This window comes from Galleria mellonella, unplaced genomic scaffold (assembly GCF_026898425.1).
Source record: "Galleria mellonella isolate WM207_F2 unplaced genomic scaffold, CSIRO_AGI_GalMel_v1 utg424, whole genome shotgun sequence".
NCBI lineage: Eukaryota > Metazoa > Arthropoda > Insecta > Lepidoptera > Pyralidae > Galleria > Galleria mellonella.
In genome coordinates, this window is record NW_026442097.1 from 3,880,240 (window position 1) to 3,903,196 (window position 22,957).

At 35.4% G+C, this 22,957-nt stretch overlaps 2 protein-coding genes across 2 annotated transcripts in view; one reads left to right on the forward strand and one right to left on the reverse strand.

Annotated features, from left to right (window-relative positions):
- The window catches only part of LOC113509548 (NAD kinase 2, mitochondrial), a 34,513-nt gene extending 14,029 nt beyond the window's left edge, over nt 1-20,484 (forward strand). The window contains exons 4-11 of the mRNA XM_031914419.2: nt 7,179-7,280; nt 8,192-8,300; nt 12,215-12,324; nt 13,452-13,563; nt 13,711-13,844; nt 15,072-15,211; nt 16,726-16,851; nt 18,165-20,484. Of these exons, the coding sequence (XP_031770279.1) occupies nt 7,179-7,280; nt 8,192-8,300; nt 12,215-12,324; nt 13,452-13,563; nt 13,711-13,844; nt 15,072-15,211; nt 16,726-16,851; nt 18,165-18,283 (952 nt within the window). The 3' untranslated portion in view covers nt 18,284-20,484. The remainder of the gene's footprint in view (nt 1-7,178; nt 7,281-8,191; nt 8,301-12,214; nt 12,325-13,451; nt 13,564-13,710; nt 13,845-15,071; nt 15,212-16,725; nt 16,852-18,164) is intronic.
- A 750-nt stretch (nt 20,485-21,234) lies between these two features.
- Nucleotides 21,235-22,957, reverse strand: part of LOC113509550 (uncharacterized) — a 75,289-nt gene continuing 73,566 nt past the window's right edge. The window contains exon 10 of the mRNA XM_052898224.1: nt 21,235-22,898. Within this exon, the coding sequence (XP_052754184.1) occupies nt 22,701-22,898 (198 nt within the window). The 3' untranslated portion in view covers nt 21,235-22,700. The remainder of the gene's footprint in view (nt 22,899-22,957) is intronic.

Consider the following 22,957-nt stretch of genomic DNA (forward strand, 5'->3'; position numbering starts at 1 on the left):
AGTAGACTTTACCAATTGCAAGCAGAAAAGCAAAATAAATGATCAAAAACTTTTTTAGTCATATTTCGACCGTTATGCAACTGTGATTCAATGGCTGTGATTTAGATTTAAGGGATCATATCAGCCGTTTACCGTTGTTTGCATGGCTGTATTTCAGTTTGTAAGGTGGGATATGGTAGTGAATTTACAGGGTACAGAGGAATAACACCTGAGTCCTCAGGAATGGCAACGCATGGGAGGTATCATGGGTGAAACAGAATACTCTGTTATGTCCATGGTACTCATGTTTATAAGTGACGGTTACCACTTTTCATCATAAACTCTACTATTGTTTAAAGCTAGTTAAAAACATAACTGTCCAGTTAAGAGGTACTTGCTTTACATGTATGAAACCTCTACACACTAAAGTTCAAGTATACGGAATTTATATCCATTGATAAGGAACAAACAAAACGGCCAACTTGCGATGTTTATTAGTAAACAAGTTTGTAAATATGACTAAGGCGTCTAGCGTAGTTTGTAGTACCTACAACTCAGTTTTATACAAGGATACAAGCGATTTTTAGAATTCCCTAAATCAAAAGCATAAATCGGACCTTTATAGGATCACTTTGTTGTCCTTCTCTTAAGACCCCTTTTCAAACGACTTCAAAAAGAAACAGGGGACCTACCATGAAATAAAATTCCGAAGTTTCGGACTCAATTTCGTGTTTTTGTTCACACCTATATCGGGCCAGTAAATGGAGCTTAACATTTCGTTCGTCATAAATCCTACCATAAAAGTCCCAAGGAATAATATTTTCATATTTTTAAACGGTAAGTATTATGTAATTTTAACATTAAATTTGTGTTTCGTTCGGCTCCGAAATTTCGGAAAACATTTCATGGTAGGCCCTCTTGTTCTTAGTACATCAGTTGTGAATCGATTTGAAATTTCCCTTTTTTTTTTTTTAAATGTGCTTACAGATTGGTCCCATAAAAATTTTATCAAAATCGGTCATTGAACTGATTTTAATAAAATTGTAACCACTGGGTTTTGTTTTGAGAAACACGATTTTATGTTTTATTGTGTATTATTTGCTCTCAGGTGTGCAAAACTCGGGACTATAGTAGAGACGCCCGCAAGGTAACTGTGTGTGTGTGTGTATGACGTTATTATCTACTAACATTGAATGGGTTTGATTTGAATTGATTCTTAATTTTCTTTTTAATTATTGTTTTTTCTTTTAAATTCTAACATCAAATAATTCAATATCTACTATTGATTATGTATGTAGAATGGCAAAAAATAGCATAGCATAATATTATAAATAAAGTAAAAGTGAGTTGTTTGTTTGTTATCTTGCAGCATTTTAATGGCTTAAACAATTACTATGAAACTTGGTATACGTAGGTACCATATGAGATGGAGAAGGGCATGAGCTAATTATTGTCCTAATCAGTGCACATATTCCGGTCACGCGGACAAAGTCGTTGGTAGAAACTAGTACTTTACAATCTAAGGTATAAACGTACTATATGAGATGGAGAAAGACGGAGCTACTTCCCATCGCAGTCAATAAAAATATCCCAGTCATATGGACGAGGTCTAAAATGTAAACGTACTATAGGAGATGGAGAAAGACAGAGCTACTTCCCATCGCGGTCAATAAAAATATCCCAGTCATATGGACGAGGTCTAAAATGTAAACGTACTATAGGAGATGGAGAAAGACAGAGCTACTTCCCATCGCGGTCAATAAAATATCCCATTCATATGGACGAAGTCGCTATTAAAACTAGTATGTATAACGATAATTATAATTCTTTGTTGCCAAGGTGTCACCTTCTGTAAGCTGCAGATTGATTGTATAAACATGTTTTTATCTATCTATTTGTATTGTCACCCCGGTGCCGAGTGGCAACGGCCCGTGTCCTTATATAAGAAGTCAATACCATTTACATAACATACAGAATTGTTTTGTTCGATATATCTTCTGTGAATGGAAATACAACGTAATCAGGTGATGTCTCATGATCAATATTTTATTTTTATTTATTACTCAGTGATTTATTTTTATTAATGGTAAACTGCTATAAGGAGCACTCTCGTTCTTTATGGCAGTCTACGATGGAGGCCTATGTTCAACAACCAATAGTTGACAGATGATGTATTATTTTTATATATCTTGTACTAGCTCTATCCCGAGACTTTGCCTGCGGGAATCAGTCTTTAAAGTATCCCGTGTGCTAATTTAGGATATAAACTACCCGTGTACTAAATTTGATTCAATATCCGTTTAGTAGTTTTTTCTTGAACTAGTAACAAACATCCATTCATCGTTTTTAACTTTCGCAATTTTTATCTAGCTTTTACCTGCGACTTCGTCCGTGTGACCGGTAATGTTTATTGATCGGGATAAAAAAGAGGCTTATGTCCTTCTCCGTGTCATATAGTATGTGTAAATCAAATTTCATAGTTGTCGGTTAAGCAATTGATGAGCTAAGAGGTAATAATTTAAAAAATAAGGTAACAAAGCATATTTCCTTTTAAAATGCCCACAGCACACCAGCAATGCTGTTGTTGTTGTGGGTGATCATGGGCGGCGGTAGTCACTTACCATCAGTTGAGCCGTATGCTCGCTTGCCGCTTGTGTTATAAAAAAAATTAAACACACTCACTTTTACATGCATAAAATAGTAAGAATACTGTCAGAAAAAGACTTTGTATAAAAGTCGTTTGCTTGGGCACCTCTGTCCCATTGATGTTTCTACCGAGAAGCAGTTGTGTTTGCATGGCTGTTTCGGGTAGAATAGGTTTTGGATATGGCAGTGAATTTATAGGGTACAGAGGAATAACACCTGAGTCCTCAGGTATGGCAACGTATGGGGGGTATCATGGGCGAAACAGTATACTCTGTTATGTCTGTGGTACTGCTCATGTCTATAGGCGACGGTTGTTGTTTGCCATTCTAAGTTGAATAAAAAAAAAAGAACTATTTTGACTATTTTATCTTACAAATATAATTCAAGATTTTGAACACAAGTGCCCTCCACTCACAGTAAGACATAACGCGCAAAATGCTTTTAATTAAAAGTCTATTGTAGCTGATGGCTCTGGACTAGGTATTCATTGTAAATCTATGGGGTCTGTATAGGGTAAATTTGAAATGGTTATCACCCTCATAAGGTCGTGGGTCGTGAGACGATAAAAACTTTCCACTCTCGTGCTAACACAACACGTCCTGCTGTCAAGTGTCAAGTTAGTTATGGAGCGTCCTCCATGGGAACTTATCATTTTTTTTCAACAAACTTTAAAAAGAGGGAAGTTTTGAACACGGCTGTATTTTTTTAAGTAAAAACTTCTTTAGATGTGTTGGAATTTTTTGAAATGGGAAAAAACCATCTATTTCGTGTGCACTGTTACCGTTACCATAACCGACACCTCTGTATGTAAGTACCTGCATATATTGTGTACTAGCCGTTTCCCGCGGCATTACCTGCTTCTATGTATTTCCCGTATACCATTCCCATTGGATTTCTTCATGAATCCGGTCTTATATTGTATTATATACTTAAATGATAATTACGTACCTAATACCTTCATAAAGTTTCAGCCATTTCAACTGATCAATTACGTTATAACAATTTATATGCGATTCTTTAGATTGATATAACTTTTTTATTTATTAACCGATTGAAGTAAAATAAATACTAAATGTTAAGTAGATCAAACTGCAACGAATAAGTGAAAATCGCATTCAAATCGGTTAAGCCGTTTCTGAGATTAGCGCGCATAAACGTGCAGATATTTCCAAAAAAATTCTAAAAAACATTGTTTTGTGTTATATTGTGCTCATAAAGCACTTCTATAATAGTTTTTCTAATATATCTTCCATGTACAGGCAGCGCCCAGTTACGATTTTATTATATGTATTGATTGATATATATGCATAAATACAGATGTATGTTGGCATTTATTGTGATGGGAAAATAAACATTGAACTCACGACACTGTTACCGTAACTGACATCTGTGACGATGCAAAAAATACACACGTAATTCTTAAAATTTTTACTTCTGTCGCCACTTCCGGAGTGCCACTGTTTTTTGTCTGTTTGTTACCCCTTAACTCTTTCAGTTTTACACCGATTTGGAAAATTCTTTTATATCTAAAAGGATTTACTTATACATTGGTCCCATAGAAATTTTAGTCAAAAACAATAAATTAGTTTTTGGATGAAAATTACTGGTTTTGTCAGAGGTACAGTCGGTTTTTTTTTTCTGGATCATGTTTGAATTCATTTAAAATTGATAATCACTTTGTATTATGGAGGGCAAGTAAAGTATGTACGTGTATGTGTGTATTAATACAATAAAATTGTAACTAAACGATGTCTGTACATGGATGTTTGAGAGAATTTGATCTGAGGGGTCTTAATAACACCAATAGAAGTAAAAATAATGTTTTTTTTTTTTTATTTTGTTTATACAAAAAAAAAATATAAATAGCTTTATTTTGTTTTAAAAGTGGTATAAAGGATGGTACATAATATTTAAATATTGTTCACACTTTTCACTAGAATCTGGCGTACACAAATTTATTTAATTGTGCTATTACTATTATGTATTATCTAATATATAAAATTCTCGTGTCGCAGTGTTTGTTACTAAACTCCTCCGAAACGGCTTTACCGATTTTTATGAAATTTTGTGTGCATATTGGGTAGGTCTGAGAATCGGCCAACATCTATTTTTCATACCTCTCAATGATAAGGGTGACCCACCCCTAATTATATATATTTTTATTTTTTCATCAATTTTTTTTATTTTTATTTTATTATGATTTAGCATTGAAAAATACATACAACTTCAAATTTTCACGCTTTTACGATCAACCTCTGTTTTTTAAACGCAACTTTTATATTCCGCAACAGAGTTGCAAGATGGCGATCGAATATAATAATTGTAGTACGATGAATTTTCATGTATATTTCTCGAAATAATGTGTATGGTAAACAACATTTGCCGAGTCAGCTATTTTACTTATATCGTCATGTTATATGAATGTCAACATATTTACATATTAATAATTATATAATAAATATATTAATAGTTACAAATTACAATTAATTAATTGAGTCACATATTTAAGCTATGTATGTTTGTTCCGACATCACGCAACAATTACTGCACCAAATTGGATGCGGTTTTCACTGTAGTGTCCCTGGGGGTGTAACTTAAAATGAGGTGTTGATTTTATCTCGATACGTCATAGAAGTAGTCTATTTAATTGGTTTTCCTACTTCTGAAATCCGGATGAAGAAACGTGCAAATTGCAAGTAAATATTTATTTATTTATTTTATTTAAATAATATAAATTATAGTCATGAATTTATCTTGAAACATTTCCAAAGCCTAACTGCGATTGCACACCCGCTTGCCAAGTATGGCAACTAATGGCAATACCTATATATACAATAGTCTATGTCCAGCAGTGGGAAGATAACTGCTGATATAATAATAGTAAAAATTTTTTAATAAATTAGCAGACTAAATGTATTTAATTCGTGTTTTTTTTACGTGCCAGTTATTCTAGATTGCCACAAAAAATTCGTCGACTTATTTTTGGTAGTTCATTATTATAGGAATCCCCTTTTGCGATAACTTCAGATAAACCCAGATAAAAGAAGTTTTTTTTTTGCTTGTATATACATAGTAGTGTTTTATGTTTTGTTTGTATTTAAAAATGTAGATTGTATTTTGCGCATTGTACTATAGTGCGGATGACAGTGGAACTTTATTTCTTTTTATACAGATCTTTAGAAGTACCATACCATATCAATCTTTGACTATTTACTGCTAAACATAGGCCCCCATCTATTAGGGGGTTTCGCCAGTAGCTACCACGCTTGGTATCCGCATTAGCAACTGTAGTTAGGTTTTGGTGATGTTTTAAGAGAGACGCTGCGGCCCATCCCTTAATCATTTAGTCGGCTATTACGGTACCCACGGGAAAGGAAGGGATGGCCTAGGGGATCGGGGGATTCTATGCGGGGTATGTTCAGCAGTGGACAGTAAACGGCTGATGTGATGACGATGAAAGGTAGGCTTTACTTCCGTGTTGGTCCCACCAATATTATGTTATTGTTGAAATTGAATGTTGGGTTTGGGTTTGCTGGAAGAAATCTCTATTGGAGATAAGCTCGCCCTTGTGCACTATTATGTTTGTTTTTACATTTCAGTAACCTTTTGTGTACAATAAAGAATAAAGAAAGAAAGAAAGAATGTTTGATGTCAAGCAAAATATTACTAAATATAATTAACCCTTTTAGTGCAATTGATTTTTACTCATCACTTAAAAATGCCAAAGAATACTTTGTCGTGTTGATGTCTTTTACCCTTGTCTCTAAAAAAACTGTATCTCCTCCAAAAATTATCCAATTTTAATATTTTTTTTTACAGCAAGCTAAACAGCGACTGATTTCACGAGCGCTATGACGCTCGTGGCACTTTTAGTTGCAATGCGCTCGTCGGCATTCAAAGGGTTAAATTAAAGTAGATGATTTTTGTACATAGGAGATATTTAAGAAAATTTGACATAAGCGTCCTTATTAAGAACAATAGAACCACCAACAAATTAATTCCCAAAGAGGGTTGACGTCAGACAGGTGGTCGGTCGTACAATTATAAGCCAGATGTTTTTGTAATATGAATAGAAAATATATTACGTTGACCCCAAATAATGATTGGGATATGGGTAGGAACATGATGATGTTTAAGAACAATAGAAGCCCAAACTATAATTTTTAGAAATTTCATCTGCTTGTTTGGCTATCTGTCCGACTTTATGTTTGTTCCGGTATTAAATAAAAAATCTACTGCACCAAATTCGATGCGGTTTTTCATAGTTGTGTTTGTGGAGGTCTAACTTAAACTTTGGTATATGTTTTCACTTGATACGCCATCTAGAAGTGATATTTTATATCACTGGTATTCCTTTTTCAAAAATCCATGCGTACGAAGTAACAGGCAGGGCAATAAGTTAGTTACTTGTAAACACGCAGTTTCGTGTTCTAAATTTAAACATTTACGAATATCTACGAAACATTACGTCGTTTATCGTGTGTGTTCACTGTTGAAGTGTTTTCGGAGCAAAGTCTAAATTTTATTTCTAAATATGCCGATTGTCTTTGCAGATTAACGTACAGCGACGAATTGATCAACTGGTGCGACGTGGTGGTACCGTGCGGTGGTGATGGCACATTTTTACTGGCGGCTTCCAGAGTGCGGGATGCGAAGTAAGTCAAATTAAACAAAACACGTCGAAAAGATGGTGGTTTTAATTGGATTGTATTTTTTGTTAGTATTTTTGTATCCGTTATTTGATATATTTAATCGTTACTGAACCCAAACAAAAATCATAAAATATTTATTCTCAACTTGAAAAACATTATTGTTGTTTTTGTTATTGCACGCGATGACACGTGCAGACGCGTGCACACACGTCCACAGACACGCACACGCACACAGTCACAGACTCACTTGCACACACATACAGATATACAATATTTGTATTTTTGTATTGTATTTAACAGGATTATATTGTACCCTTGCATATTTTTAAATACGTTAATGTGAATGTTACTTATTAATTATGTTCCGCGAAAACAGTCGAATTAAATTGTAGTAAAACCAGTTATTATGATTTCAAAATTAAAACTACTGAACCGATTTTGATAAAATTTCTATGAGACCAATTTGTAAGTATACCTTTTAAGATAAAAAAAGAATTTTTCCAAATCGATTGACGGACTTCAAAAAGAAGGAGGTTCTCAATTTTTGTATGTTTATACCTCATAACCTCGTCAGTTGGGGGGAAGGGATTGTTAGTAATGGAGAGTTTAGTCCCCATTGCTATCAATATTACCCTATCGGGTCGACCTCCACGCGGTTTCCCCTGGAAATTATCGTGACGTGACGATAAATTATCTTTGAATTCGTCACAAAATGCTAACTGACCTGCCTTTTCATCCTCACCTTAAATCAAAATAACTGATTTTGACACAACTTTAGTAGTTTTGTTGTTGTTGTTGTGTGTAAAACACAATTTAATTATTTATGTTTGTTACCAATTAAAAAATACAGCCGAATTGAAGACCTCCATGTTTTTGAAGTCGGTTAAAATGGATTGTATTATGTTTTGTTCCAGTAAACCAGTAATAGGATTTAACAGCTGCCCGCACAGGTCTGTCGGCAGACTCTGCCTACCCACGTGGTGCTCCAACGACCTCAAGGGTGCGCTCTACGCACTGAAGGAGGTGAGCCGACGCTATTTTTAATTAGCTGTCTCATCATCTTCCTACCCTTATCCCAATTATTATTTGGGGTCGGCGTAATATGGTTTTATCCATATTACAAAAGGATTTAGCTTATAGTTTTACGACCGGCCGCCTGCCTGACGTCAACCCTCTTTGGGTTTTAACTAAATGAAATAATTAAAGATTGTATTTCATAGAAAAACCGACTTCAATTATAGAAAAACGGTTATTTTGATTTCAAAACTAAACTACTGAACCGATTTTGATAATATTTCTATGCGAACAATCTTTAAGTATATCCTTTCAGATAAATAAAGAATTTTCGAACTCAGATTACAATTGATGGAGTTATGAGGTAACAAACATAAAAAATAGAGAGGAAAGGGATTGTTAGTAATGGGTTCTAATAATCCTATTGTTGGCAATGTATCCTATTAGGTCGACCTCCACGCGGTACCCCCTGGAAACCATCATGGTTAATTCTTGTTGAACTCTTCATGATGGGCCAACTGACCTGCCTTCATTCTCACTACTCATCTATCACTGGTGCCCCGCCAGCGTATATCGATAGCGCAGGCGGGGTTACCATTCCATTTTCACCCATTAAAAAAAACATAAAATATAGAGTCAAATTGAGAATCACCTTCTTTTTGAAGTCGGTTGAAAATAACCGTTCCCTTACAGCCTAAAAATAAATGTATTGCTTTTAAGAGTCATGTGTGTATATAAATGTCTTTACTCCACCGTACCTTCTAAACGCTTGTACAAATTTGGATGTATGTACGAGGTTTGTCCGGAAAGTACGTATAAAAGTTTTTTAAAAATTTTATTTTACAATTATTCAGGTAAATCAATTTTATCCCCTTCAAAGTACTCCCCCTGTGACATAATGCGCTTGTGCCAACGCCGTTTCCACTGTGAGAAGGCTCCTTGAAAGTCCTCTGGTTGTAGGTTTCTCAGCTGCCCCGTCGTAGCTTTTTTTATCTCATTTATGTCCCCCAAATGCCGCCCCCGAAGTACCAATTTGGTTTTTGGGAACAAGAAGAAGTCACACGGGGCCAAATCCGGCGAATAGGGGGGTGTTCGGTCACCGTAATGGAATTTTTACTCAAAAACTCACGGACAACAAGAGAGGTGTGGGCAGGGGCATTGTCGTGGTGAAGAATCCAACGCCCCTCTCGCGCCAATTCTGGACGAACTCGTGCCACACGAGCTTTGAGGCGTCTGAGCACATCGACGTAGAATTTTCCATCAACTGTCTGGCCTGGAGGGACGAATTCTTGATGGACAATCCCCCGAACATCGAAAAAAACAATCAACATTGTCTTGACATTTGAGCGGGATTTTCTTGATTTTTTTGTTCGTGGTTCCCCGGATGTCTTCCACTCTTTGCTTTGGGATTTTACTGTTCTGAGATCGGCAAAAATTTCACGGCCATTCTTGCCGAGTTTCGAGAGAAACTTGATAACGACGCGCTGCTCTTCAACGGAAGCGGGCTCCATGCCGACGGGGTTTCGTTAAGAGGTAACTTCACAGATGGCGTGACAAGCCAGTTCGCACCGCACGGCGGTCAGACCAGAACTGAAGCATTGTTAGGGGCATAAGGAAGGGGTCCTACGCTTACCTGGCCTCCCCACTCCTCTTTCTCGCATTCCAGAACACTTTTATACGAACTTTCCGGACAGACCTCGTATATGATATTATTAGAATCCTTACATCATCTTGAGTGAAATTGCGTTCCCTTCTACATTAATATTATAAAGAGAAAAAATTTGTATATTTGTAATGAATAAACTCAAAAACTACTTTGCCGATTTCAAAAATTCTTTCACCATTAGCTACATTCACCTTGAGTAACATAGGCTCTATTTATTGCTAGAAAAGATTAGGGATCCTTACTAAAACTTTATTAACGTAACTCAAGGTGTAAAAAATGCTATAAAATATCATTCGTCGCGTGCGCTGCGGAAACTATTGGTGATAGAACAAAAGTATGTCCTACAATATTGAAGAAATTATCAATAACTACAAAAAACTTCGCGATACTATATGTCCAACTATTATCGTTATGTCACAATAATCACTTTTTAAAATGTTGTAAAAATGTCCACCTTTTACAAAAGATTCAAATTTCTCATAAACCTAATTTTAGCTATTAAAATGTTTTGTCTCTTTCTTTTATATTACATTACTAATTTGAAAGAAAGTGATAAACAATACAATAGTTTAGATTTGTAGGTTTTAGTTTTTAACCGACTTCAAAAAGAAGCTTCAAAACTTCGTCAACTGTAAATAGTTTAGGAAAATTCTTTTTTTATCTGAAAGGATATTAAAGATTGGTTCTATAAAAATACTAATAAAAATCGGTACCTTAGTTTAGTTTTTAGTTCGAAATAACTGGTTATATGACATTTTTTTTTTGGGGCATAATCTTTGAATATTGTGAACAAGCTAAGGGCTAAATTTTTTTGGCATCGCAGTTGTTGCAAACTCCTTAGTTCTTTTATAGATTTTATTTGTATTGTATGTCTATACTTTTTTTTTGTTTTTACAATTGTTATTTTGTTCTTTTTCCCTGTCGTAGTCTGTCTTGTTTAGTTTTCTTTATTATAGTTATTTTCCTTCAAACTCATTGTTTAATTACATCAAATTCAGCTGTCGTGTCTTACAATTTGCGGAGCAAAATGTAAATTTAGAGTCAAAGTTTAATAGATTTTCTTCATCAACACCACTGACCTACGATAAACTATTAGATTAGATACTAGAGAATAGAATACATTTGCTTACTTTGTAATAGTAACGATATGATGGTCTAATTTCAAATGGCGTAAATAATAATAGAGTAGTTATAACTAACTGCAGTTGCCAACCCACCTGCTAAACGTGGCATCAATCATCATTATCATCATCAGTCTTTAATTGTCCATTGCTGAACATAAGCCTCCACAGGGTTTCAATTCAATTCAATTTATTCGCAACAATTACTACATTGTGGGGGGAAAGGGATTGTTAGTAATGGAGACTGAGAATCCCATTGCCAGCAATATACCCAGCCAGGTCGACCTCCTCGCGGTTCTCCCTGGAAACTATCATGATTAATTCCTTGTGTTGTCTCGTCGTGATGGGCCAACTGGCCTGTTTTCATTCTCATCTATCACCCTTCACTGGTGCTCTGCCAGTGTATCCCGTTAGCGCAGGCGGAGCTACCATACCATTTTCACGCATCAAAAAATAAAATACTACATTGTGTTAAATTTTTTTTATAAATAACAAGAAGATGTCATAAAACGACTTTACAATAAAACAGAAAAAGTATGAGGTAACAAAAGTTTGCGAGTAGTTGCCACGCTTCGCAGACAGATTGGCAAAGCCTAACTGCGGCTTTGGAGATGTTTTAATAGGGACGCTGCTGCCCATCCCTCGCCTTTAGTCGCCTCTTAAGACGCCTAGGATGGGGTGGCATATTCTATACTACATGGCCAAGTTTTTTTTATTTATTTATTTTTTTTATACTACTTAGAATGGCAAACAAGCTGACGGCCCACCTGATGGAAAGTGGTAACCGTAAAACAAAGATGAGACAGTGGACAGTTAACGGTTTATAATATAAAAACGTATAAAGTGGTATTTAGTTGTTTTTGCACGGCTGTCTTTCGATTTGAGGGGTGGGATATGGCAGTGAATTTACAAGGTACACAGGTAACACTAGTCCTCAGGAACGGCAACGCATGGGGAGTATCATGGGCGAAACAGTATACTCTGTTATGTCCATGGCACTGCTCATGTCTATAGGCGACGGTTACTATTTTCCATCAGGTGGACCGTCAGCTTGTTTGCCATTCTAAGTTGTATAAAAAAATATATAAAGATCAATGAGCAATAAGTGTATCAATAACTTGTTATGTTGGTGACAGGGAAAGTTCAAGTGGCTTCATAGATCCCGTATACGCACCACCGTTACAGGCGTGCCCAGACAGCTCGAGAAGATCACGCCTGTCGACCTGCACACGCTGCATTACTGCAGGTACGAACAAAAGATACATATACGAGAGACACTCCACAAAAAACGACGTCAATTGCAGAAAAATCAGTTATTTTGATTTAATATGTAAATTACTGAACCGATTTTGATAAAATTTCTGTAGGACCAATCTGTAAGATAAAAAAAAGAATTTTCCAAATCGGTTTACAACTGAAGAAGTAATAAGGTAATAAAAAAATCAAGCCTCCTTTTTTTGAAGTTGGTTGAAAAAAGCTATCCCCTTGTCTCCGAAGTATGAATGAATGGATGAATTTTATTGCTTTTAAAAAGTAAAAGTTCTAAAATAATCTAATGGTAACTTTTAAACTCAAATTATTGCAGTGCATGTGAATATTACAGGAAAATTAAATTTCCAAGTGTGTTACTTGTTTTTGAGAAATTATCAAAAAATCCTCCAATAACATAATTATGCGGTTCAGTTTTGAACCACAAAAAATACGGTCCATTACGTTTTACGAGGTATTACGTTCATCATCATCGTCTCAGCCAGTAACCGTCCATTGCTGAACATATGTTTATTTTTAATGGGTGATAATGGAATGGTAACCCCGCCTGCGCTATTGGTATACGAAAGCAGGTCAGTTAGCTCATCGTGACGAATTCCACTAAAATTAACCACGACGGTTTCCAGGGGGAACCACGTGGAGGTCGACCTGATGGGGTGTATTGCTGGCAATGGGTCAGTTAGACCCCATCACTAACAATCCCTTTCCCCCCCATCATAGGTTATATAGACATAGATTGCCATAAGGAACAGTCCTGAGCCACCTTTTTTTTTAAGTCTGGAAAATGCTTTATGCAGATCCATACACTTTGTGGGAGGTGAATGGGTACTGTGGGAATCCCCCCGTAAGGCGGGGGTGTACCCACCAAAAACCAGACTATATACCCTCGAGGTGCCATATGTCGGAGACATGGGTTCGCTTTCACACTCATCACATCTCCGACAGAGTCCCGAGCCACCAGCATCCACTGACTCGTTTCATTACTTATAATAAATATAATTTTATCTCTCATATCTATGTACGAAATCTTTGGTGGTTGAGTTCCAATCACACTTGACCGATTTATTTTACATGCAGCTTATTGACTATTGTAACTAATTGCAGGTACCCACCCGTATCCCACAATCAAGACACGGAGTGCCATCCGCCGCCCGTCGCCGACGAGCCCAGCTCGGAGCTCTCCACCAAGGTGTTGCCATTCTTAGCACTGAACGAGGTACTGTTAGTGTGAGGCACTTGTTTGAGATATATATAAAAAAAAACTTTGCCACGCACAAATGTTATTTATTTAATACTAGCTGTTGCCCGCGACTTCGTAAGAGTTTATCAATATGTGGCTGATTAAAATGATAATGCATTCCAGGTGTTCATAGGCGAGAGTGTGACGTCACGCGTGTCGCTGCTCCGGCTGCAGATCGACAACGGCCAGTGGACTCAGACCAAGAGTTCTGGACTCTGCGTCACCACCGGCACCGGCAGTACATCCTGGCACTTCAGGTATCCTGTTAATATGATATCATCACATCATTCTGGATTTATGTCCAGTTCCTTCACTGCCATATGTCTCTGGAATAGAGTAACTGTGGATTTGCGCGGGCCATAGAGTAAACCTATATTGTTAAAGAATATTGTTCAATTTTTGGTTAAATCAAAAAATTTTGCTCAAACTACATACATATTACATACAACCAAAGGTTGTCTGTAAGAGATTGCCCTAGCGATAAGACCGCCTTTTTGTACCTTTATATGTATATATCAATCTGTATTTATGTTACTGTATTTCACTTGAATTATTCACTTGTCATTGTATATTTTTGTTTATGGTGCAATAAAGAATTAAATAAATAAATAAGTATTACTAAATAGTAAACGCTTCACGAATTCGTCACGATGGGCCAACTGCCCTTAATACTCATCTTTCATTGGTGCTCGGTCGATATACATATATCAAAAACGCAGGCGAGGTTACCATTTCATTTATTAATCACTAATGATTCGCCCCGGCTTTTCACGGGTAGAAAGAAAAATAAATTAGTAATTTATATTAATTTTCATAAATACATTTCTTTTTTTTTTGATGGGTGAAAATGGTATGGTAACTCCGCCTGCGCTAACGGAATACGCTGGCGGAGCACCAGTGAAGGGTGATAGATGAGAATGAAAACAGACCAGTTAGCCCATCATGATGAATTCATCAGGAATTAACCATGATAGTTTCCAGGGAGAACAGCGAGGAGATCGACCTGGTTGGTTATATTGCTAGCAATAGGATTCTCAGTCTCCATTACTAACAATCCCTTTCTCCCCATACATTTCTTATTTGAACCTAAGATAGGTTATAATATTCTAATATTCGTATAAAACTTGATTTTTTTTATTGATATGTAAATATATCAAGTATTGCTTTATATTTCCTCTATTCAATAATGCACCGCCTACATACTTCTCGGTTTGTCCAATGGTTGACTGGTAGAGAACACCGTCCGGTGTTAAGTCCGCCAAATGTACGTAGAGTTTTACTGTGCTTTAAAGTTTAAATAAAAAAATAAATATGCATATAGACTATGTTTACTCGTTAAAAGTACAGCTTTTTATAGGTGAAAGAGTTTTTAAAATCAGTTGAGTTGTTTTTGAGTTTATTCATTACAAACAATAAAGTATTAAGAATAAAATTTTTCCTCTATAATATTGATATAGATATAGACAAAAAAATATCGGTTCCAGCATCAACTGCCTCCGAACTCACTCGGTGTTGGAGCTGATGAAGATCCTCTCGAGTGAATTCGACGTGAAGGTCGACACCCGTTTGGAGAAGGCCCGGGAGGTCGCCGAACGATACAACCAAAAACTTATGTTCCCACCAGGTAAGTGTTGATCAATCAATAAAGACCATGTTATCCCTCGTACGAGGGATAGGTTAGGCCCTCGGGGCGGACCCCTTTGGAGGTGACTATTCCCGGGTCACTGGCCCTGAGCACTCTTTTTGATAGAGTGAGACGTGATTAGCTCTTCTTTCTTGTTCTCTTAACGTACTGATCAGCTGTAGTGGACTTGTAGATTGCAGTATAGATGGCGTTAGTTTAAGGCCATTAAAACATTTCTAAAGCCTAACTGCTGGCTGGCTAATCTGTGATGAATAAAAAATGATTGCCAGTTTAGAAATTTTACTTCAAATTGTCTTTAATTAGAAAATAACAAAAACCTCTAATTTCGATTCCAGCGCCATCTAGTATTTCTTGTCAGTTGTTTAGTGACTATTATTTATTTTGGTGATAATGATGTGGTAACCGTGACTGAGTGGGGCGAAAGGGATTGTTAGTAATAGGTTCTAACTGACCCATTGCCAGCAATACACCCTATTAGGTTGACCTTCACGTGGTTCCCCCTGGAAACCGTCGTGGTTTATTCTAGTGGAATTCGTCACGATGGACTAACTGACCTGCTTTCATCCTCACCTTTACCACTCACTGGTGTCTCGCCAGCGTATACTGATAGCGCAGACGGGGTTACCGTTCCATTATCACTCATTAAAAAAAAGACGCGCTCGAAGTCGCAGCTGAAATATTTTTAAACTAGTGTATTCATGTTTCAACAACAATATAAGAGAAAAAAAAGGGAGACAGCGTCGTAGATGGGAAGACGATATCAAAAAAATAGCGGGACACACCTGGAAAAGGCAAGCACAGAATCGCATTCAGTGGCGAACTCTAGGGGAGGTCTGTGCTGGACAGAAAACAATCTTCACATACCGGTGTCAAACAATTAACTAATAGTACATTACTGCAGCGGCCAGCATCTGAGGCATTGATGGACGAACGTGTAAATGTGGGCCGAGGCGCAGCCGAGGCACACATACGTGAGTCCATCAAAGCCTAGTTGTGGCCAAGGCTTGTATAGTACTTTTCTCAAACAATGCGCGGAAATCAAAAACACAATTTTATTTTTGAAGTTCAATGACGAATAACGAACAATAATAATTTTTCACGCGCCATAATGTTCCTTTGTTTTTGTTTTCAATAAACAGCTTTGTATTAGCAAGCCAGTTCGAAATTTAAATAAAACCTTTTATTAGTTATCTCCTTGGTAGCCATGTTTCGAAGTAAAAGGTCATTCCATTTTTAAATTACAGGACAGATATGAGTTTACGTAGTAATTTATCTGGCCGCAAAACACGACAGATATGGATTTTCATACAACTTTTGCCGACCGCTACCCGCATGTATCTGGCCAGTACGGCAATTTTGATTTATCTCGAAGAAGATTGTCAAAATAATGCTCACATTTCCAAGCATGTTTGAGAAAATTATTATAACTATATTGTAATATTGTTAATAAAGGCTATTATTATTATTCATAATGTTGACCGGCGGTATGGCAGACTCGCGGCGGCTGGCGTACAGCGTCCGCGAGTACATCACGTTCGAGGAGTTCCCCGCGCCGCGAGGACTGCGCGCGCGCGACTCGGCCGCCGCCGTGCGCGTGCGCTCGCACTGCACCGACGCAGGTAAACACTTGCCTCTACCGCTACCTGTTCCCTGTTCTCCTTTAACCAAAGGTTGTCTGTAAGAGATTGACCTAGCGATAACACCGCCTTTTATACCTTTATGTGTATATTTCAATCTGTATTTATGTTACTGTATTTCACTTGAATTGTTCAATTTTCATTGTATTTTTTTATTTATAGTGCAATAAAGAATTAATTAAATAAATAAATACCCGGTAGGGGGGAAGGGATTGGTAGTTTGTTTCGGTTTGAAGGGTGGGATATGGCAGTGAATTTACAGGGTACAGCGGCATCACACTAGTCCGTGGGGAAGGGATTGTTAGGGCATAGTATATATAGTTAGAGAAATGGGGGGTATTATGGGCGAAACAGTATACTCTGTTATGTCCATGGTACTGCTCATGTCTATAGAGGACGGTTACCATTTTCCATCAAGTGGTTCCATCAGGCGCGCCTGCGCTCGCACTGCACCAACGCAGGTAAACACTTGGCCTTACTGCTGCCCGTTGGGGGGAAGGGATTGTTAGTAATGGGGTCTAACAGCGTCACTGGTAACAATTACCCTATCAGGTCGACCTCCACATGGTAGGTTGAGGATGAAAGCAGATTGGCTCATAGTGATGATTTCATAAAGAATTAATCAAGGTGGTTTCCAGGTGGAACCGAGTGGAGATTGACCTGATAGATCCTCGTTACTAACAATCTCTTTCTTCCAACGATGTGCAGCTAAATGGAGCGTCGACATACTTAGTTGTAAGGTAGTAAAAACTGGAAACGAAGAGTTAAGGCCTATGTCCAGCAGTGGACTGCAGTAAGTTCATTATGATGATGATGGTTAAGGGGGTTTAAGCCGAATTGTCTGATGCCCACCCCAGGATTAAAAGCTGACCTATGCTATGGGCAAAATCATGTCTAGGAGTATATATGGGCCTTATTCAGGGTCCAGCCGCCTCTTAGTATGGCTGCGATTGTCAACACTCGAAAATTGACTTCTTTTATAATTAATAGAAGTTCTATAACCTCTCATATTAGCCATCCATTTTCGACCGCCATTGCGCCCACACACGTTTTGCGACGTGTTTCAAATCTAAACAAGGCGTCTTCAGGTAAATGTATGTTGTTATGTGTATTTATATTATGTGCATCTGCTCTGGCAGCGATCTATTAATGTGTAGACACGTATATATACATGAAAACGCGCACACACATCCACACTCCCACGCACGCATATACTGTACACACTTATATATCGTTATGCTGTGTTATTTTTTATCTTTTTTGGTATCATTATAGTAAATATTTCACATAAACAGGACTAGTTGTCGACGGGAGCGTGTCGTTCCCCTTCAACGATGGCACCGAAGCGCTGCTAGAGATATACCCTGAAGATTCACTAATGACAGTACAAATGGACGACACACTGCCTTATTAATCGTTAAGAGAAAATACTGTGAATCTTCTCCAGTCATATTCCAGATTTTTTCTTTGTGACATACGAATTCTTTAATTACAAGCTTTTATTCATCTTGCAATGTTTAATTTTAAAATATTTAAAATATCTTGCAATGTATTCGTGTGTATGTGTTCTTTTAGATCAAATTTTGTATTAGATATATCAAAATTTGTAAATAGAATTAAAATCAATTCCTCATAATCGTTTTTGCTAAAATGATGCATACACTTTTAATTCTGGCAACAATAGAATATGCAATATATCAAAATGGCCGCCGTCAAAAGATGGCTGAGTGATTATTGTAAAATTATTTTAAAAATCTCGTATAAAAATATAAATATCTTGTTAATATTTAAGTTTTTAAATATGCCATTTTAAGGCATTGGAGCAATTTCATGTGGTCATCATCAAATGCCGGACTTGGCTTTGGAAAGACTGGGTTAGGATGTTAAAAAGCTGGGTTAAAAAGGACACATTTTTGGATAAGCCTGGAACTAATTGAAGTAAATGTTTTATATCAGTCTGGGCATGTAAAAGGGTAGAATAATATTTTTATGCATGGAATATATAGATTGTATTTTTAAGTTGAGGTCGAATGTACCTCACATTTAAATGGTTGCTAAAAAGTAATGTGCGTTATGTAATATTGCGTTATTAATGTGAAGTTATTTTAATATAATTTCTGTTATATTGTAACATTACATTATTAATATTAAATTATGTTAATGTAACTTCGCATTATTGTTGTAAAATTATATTACGTAGTGTTACATTATGTAGTATTACATTACGTAATGTTACATTATGTAGTGTTACATTATCAATATGAAGTTGTGTTAATGTAACTTTACGTTATAGTTGAAACGTCACGTTATTAATTTAAAGCTTTTGAAACGTTACATTAATCTTTAAAAGATATGTTACAATTAACTAAATGCCTGTAATAACTGTGATCATTTATGGCGATTAGCTATTTTATAAAATACTTTTATATAGATAATAATCACATTAGTGTAAGACTGATATGTAGTATAAGAATCATTGTGTTGCTTATACATTTGATTATGAATTGTAAAACTGTACAATAAATAAGTACGTAAAAGGACCTGTCTTGCCTGAGTAATTATTCCGTCTACCAGCACGGCTAAACCGCTGGATATAGAACTTGAGATTTGTATAATTTGCCATTTTATTTGGGTCTTTTTTTAGGTAAAATTTTTAAAAGTTCAGCATGTGTTTTGTATATTTTTATTTTTGTAAATTTTGTTTGTTTATACATTAATTATGGAATGTCATATATTACGCAATGTCATCGATATGCAATGTCATGAAACGTGCAATGTTATTAAATAAAGTAATAGTTTTATGTCACTAGTTAACGTTGACCTTCGTTATGAAGTGGCAAGCAAATTGCTTTCTTTTTAATATAATATTAGAAATATTTTTTTTTTATCGGATGAGATCATGAATGTTTCGTTGTCTAATTTCTCATAACAACAGGTAGCTGGTTTACTTTTATGGTACTTGTCTTTAATATGAAATTATGTTATTTAAATGTAAGCATATTTAATCTTTTTACGTATAAACAGTTAATAGATATTAGTAAAAGACTGTACTGTTCATTTTAATTAAAGAAGTTTACTTTTAGAAAGGTTTCATGCTAATTTAATTAAAATTGTTATCGATTGCTTTATGTAAAGAAAATATAGGTAAATATATTGTTATTAGATATATTCAATCGACTGTTATAGACTTCTACAGCAGTTTATTTTAATTTGGATTGGTAATATAATTCTTATCACCATCTGATAAAGTTATGATTTAATTGCAACAAATTCTTAATTCAGACTGACTTATTGACATCAAGAGTTGTCGATGTTCGATTTTTAAAATTAATTGCTGTAGTACGTTTAATAAAAAAAAAAAAAATTCAAGTCAACATTAGTACTTATAAGGATTGATTTTTGTACGTTTTTATTTTTTTTTACGTGTTATATAAAGTGCGTTGATTTAAGATGTTAATTTGTTTTGTATTTAGTGAAATTATATTTTGTTGTTCTGTTGTTTATGGTATAATGTCTCCATAATATTAGGGCTAGGTTCTAGTATCAAATTAAATTATGAATATTTTTTATATTGCCACAAGACTTGAATAAATAAAATGAACTTATTATTCAATATTTTATTTTTTATTTTATTTCAGACGTTCAATATTTTTATGGTAAATGTAAAAGAAATGAGTGGGTTGTGTATTTGTTCAGAGGTAGTCATGGAATTTCTTCTAATAAAAATAAAATAATAATTTCTTTAAAAGAACCTTGAAAATTAGTTTTAACAAGTCGTTGGTTTACGTATAGAAATAAATTAATATAAATAAATTGTGAATTTGACAATTAAATATGTCTTATTAACTGAGAAATGGAAATGTCATCAATTATAGAATGTCATTATTACAAAATGTCATTGTCACATACATTGTTCTTACAGTGTATGTGACACTGACATTTTGACGACGACAGGAAAGTAAGGAAAAATATTTTTATTTTTTGGATATTTCTAAAGAATTCTCTTATTATGCTTAATCATGAAACCGATTTTTTTATGCAACTTAGAACAGCAAACAAGCTGACGGCTCACCTGATGGAAAGTGGTAACCGTCACCTATAGACATGAGCAGTACCATGAGCATTTAAACCCCCCCCCCCCCCCCCATGCGTTGCCATTCCTGAGAACTCGGGTGTTATTCCTCTGTACTCTGTAAATTCACGCCATATCCCACCCTTCAAACCAAAACAGCCATGCAAACACAACTACATCACTGTAGAAACACGAATGGCACAGAGGTGCTCAAACAAACCACTTTTGTACAAAGTCTCCCTTTGGTAAAATATAAGGCAAATAAGTTGTAAAGGAAATAAATACAAAAAAAAAATTATATGAAGTCAGTATATTTGTTAAAAAAAATTCGTACACGATCACTTACACCGCCGATATCGTTCCAGAACCCCATTGTATTAAAAAAGAAACTAGTACATTAGTATACGAAATAAAAAAATATAACAATGGGATAATTATGAAACACATATCGGAACTAATTCGTTGTTACATATAGGATTACAAGTGAAACAAGCAACTTAAAATATAAGCCCGAAAAATAGCACCGACAGGACGGATACGGCATTCGCCGTGGAATACCTTAGCCTTAAATAACTTAAAAAATATGGCATCTATGATACGTTCAATTATAAAAAAAAAGAAATTCGTACGATGGCTGCTTTTTTACAATAAAAAAAAAAATCTTACGTCAACATATAAGTGCATACGTACATTACATTTGTTTTATAAAATATGGTAAAAAAAATGTCATACATTTTATTCTTACAGCTATTTCTTCATATTTGTACGTCGTCTGAATTGTTAATATAGATATTGATCTAAAATAAAAAAAAAAAACAGCAAGAATAGAGGAAAAAAAAATATGGCCCGCCACCGTTTAAAGAATTGTCAGTGAAACTGTTTATACAAAAAAAAAATCGTAATACAAATAAGCATTCTTATAAAGTTGGTAAATAATTTAAGAACAGTTTCAGAGCTCTAGCAAACCCATACTAAAAAATAACTCCATATTCCTCATAAATATATATATTGATCACATTATTATTAATCTATTACGTAATGCAAGGCAACCTTTTCGTAAAAATACTTATTTCATAAGAAAAAAAACAAGAAAACTCACTAGTCAGATGGATACGGGGGTATAATGGACGAATTATCACAAAAAAAAAATATAAATATATTTTCAAGTACCTAATTTGCTCACAATCTTAAATATATTGGTAAAACTAGTGTTCTTAACTAAATTTGACTGATCGTTGTGCTGTGAACACAACATTTTATATTAATAACTGGATTAAAATGTAAAATTTAATATAATATTGCATTAATACGCAGCTAGGTACATTGCCAAAAACTATTTTTTTTATTAAGCGGTTGTTTCTGTAATCCTAAAATTCAAAGGCACGCCATATTTGAAATGTCAGAAAAGGAATTCCAAATTCGAATTATTCGTTCATAACTCATAAATGCAAATATGTCTTTTTACATACTTACTATATGACATTAAATTCTTTTTGAAACTAACCTTAATGGACTACACCACTGGACTATATGGCAGTATAAAACACACTTATTAGCGTGACCTGTGAAATATTATTAAATTATCACTGGCAATTGGCAGAAAATTATTGCCTATTTTTAATTAAAAAAACATTAAATTCTTTATTCGAATCACATTTTCTCACAATATAAAATTCTAGTCCGAGGGCCAGGGCACATTTTACTCCCAACCGCTGACAACTATTCAGAGTAAATGACTGGTAATTTCGATGTTTTGTTTTTAACTAGTATGTGAATATCCAGTGTTGGTGTAGGGTCCGCTGTACAAAGAGCTTCCGGTACGCGAGTACGTCTTCGGGTTCCGCCGTCGGGCCAGTATGAAGGCGATGGCGGCGATCACGCATATCATTAATATGACGCCCGCTACACATATCGCGATGGCGAAGTTCCGTTGCGATATGCAGATTTCGTCTTCTTTCTAAAATTATCATTAAATTTCATTTGACATTTCATACTTGTAAAGTTTCACAGTGGCTA